Raw genomic sequence first — 1,688 nt, 5'->3', positions numbered from 1 at the left:
GTCCTCAGCGACAGGGCGAGGCCCCGTCTCTAAGACAACGCGAAGGAAAGAATGGCGGGGGTAGGAGTGGAATGAAGGAGTGGCATTTTAGCCCAGCCAGTCTGGGGTCGGCTTCCTCAAGCCGGACAGTCCTGCTCCACGCAGGCCGCTCCAGTGCTCTGGTAGTAAAGGACACCCGCTGTGTCCCGTGCGGCCGCCTTGTCTCCGTGCCACCGTGGACAGTTCTTCCAGGCGGGGCCGTTTCCCCTCGGCCGTCCAGCACCGCGGGTTCCGGTTTTCTGGGGCTTTAGCACCTAGTGTCGCTCCTGCTCTGCAGCTTTATGGAGAATGGCTTTGGCGACGGTCGCAGTGGGGGAGTTTCCCATCGGCCTGTCCCCTTGGGCGACTTGGCCGTGGGGTCCTTCGCCTGCTGGACTGACAGTGTTTTTCTTCCGCAACCACCGCTGGAGCACAGGTCTATGCCTTTGGGGAGGCGCCCTGGGACCCGGAGCTGATGCAGCCCTGCTACCGGGAGACCGTGCGCAGCCAGGGACGCCTGGCGCAGTTGGCGGCGCCCTTCGGCTTCCTGGGGACACAGAGCCTGGTGTTTGGGGCCCAGGACCTGGTGCAGCAGGTGAGGCTGGGGGCGGGCTGAATGGGGACAGAGGCCTCCACCGAGCCGGGCCGGCTGTGTCCTGGGGAGACCGTGAAGACCGACCACGCCCGCCTCTCTTGTGGGGCTCCGGTCTCAGGCGGATGTAAGCCTGTGACCGAGCAGTGGCCACGCACGGGTACAGGGCTGTGGCAGGCCAGCACAGGGTGCTCTGCTAGGTGAGTGGACAGATGGGGGCAGGGCCTTGAGGAAGCGGCAGTCAGGGTGGGCTCTGTCCCCAGGGCTGAGGGGAGCCACAGCAGGTGTGTGAGCAGAGGAGGAGCATGACGGATGTCAAGGCTTAGGCAGCCTCCACTGCTGTCAGGGGCAGGGTGGAGGAAGGCAAGCCAGGATGGGGAGAAGAAGTGGGATGCATTTTGAAGGCTGAGAGGGGACCTGCTGATGGACATGCGAGTGAGATGATCCAGTGCTGCCTGGCCAGTTGCTCAGTCTGTGCACTGCACAAGAGTGCACGGTGGAGGAGGCCCCTCAGCATCCTCCGCCAGTTTACACACAGGCCCCATTCCCGGACCACAAGGAGGCAACTGGGCGAGGTGGCGGGTTGGGACAGGCCGGATTTTGGGGTCACCACACACCTCCCTTACAGCTCCTGGCCGACGCCGTGGCCACCTTCCTGCAGCTGGCCGATCAATGTCTGACCTCGGCTCTGGGCTGCGACCAGGCTGCGCTGCAGCTGGAGAGGGTTGGGGCGCGTGTGCTGAAGGTGAGGCGGCGGGGACGGGCAGTGGGGACGGGCGGCAGGGCCAGTGTGCAGAGGGTTGCTGGACGCCTGCGTGTTGTGCAGAAGTTCGAGTCGGATGGCCGGGCGGCCCAGAGGGGGTTCGCCCGGGACGGGCTGATGGGCATCTTCCTGCCTTTCGTACTGAGCCAGCTGCAGCCCAGTGCCCAGGTGAGCAGCCAGGCGGGCACGGGCGGGTCCCCGGTTGCCAGGCATCTCGGGGGACGAGGGGCTCGGTCAGGGGCTCCCGTGGGCTCCCCCAGGGCCGGCGGCTTCCCCAGCGGCAGTGCTGGGGCGGGCGACATGGGCCGCGTGACA

General features: G+C 66.4%; 1 protein-coding gene across 1 annotated transcript in view; it reads left to right on the top strand.

Moving 5' to 3' along the window:
- Positions 1 to 454: 454 nt before the first annotated feature.
- The window catches only part of FAM129C (family with sequence similarity 129 member C), a gene marked incomplete at both ends in the record, with an annotated part of 4,163 nt that continues 2,929 nt past the window's right edge, over positions 455 to 1,688 (top strand). The window contains 3 exons of the mRNA XM_008048398.1: positions 455 to 613; positions 1,239 to 1,355; positions 1,437 to 1,541. Of these exons, the coding sequence (XP_008046589.1) occupies positions 455 to 613; positions 1,239 to 1,355; positions 1,437 to 1,541 (381 nt within the window). The remainder of the gene's footprint in view (positions 614 to 1,238; positions 1,356 to 1,436; positions 1,542 to 1,688) is intronic.

The sequence above is a fragment of the Carlito syrichta genome, unplaced genomic scaffold (assembly GCF_000164805.1).
Source record: "Carlito syrichta isolate Samal-C Ts95f unplaced genomic scaffold, Tarsius_syrichta-2.0.1 Scaffold123405, whole genome shotgun sequence".
Taxonomy (NCBI): Eukaryota; Metazoa; Chordata; class Mammalia; order Primates; family Tarsiidae; genus Carlito; species Carlito syrichta.
This window is presented reverse-complemented; position numbering and strand designations above follow the sequence as displayed.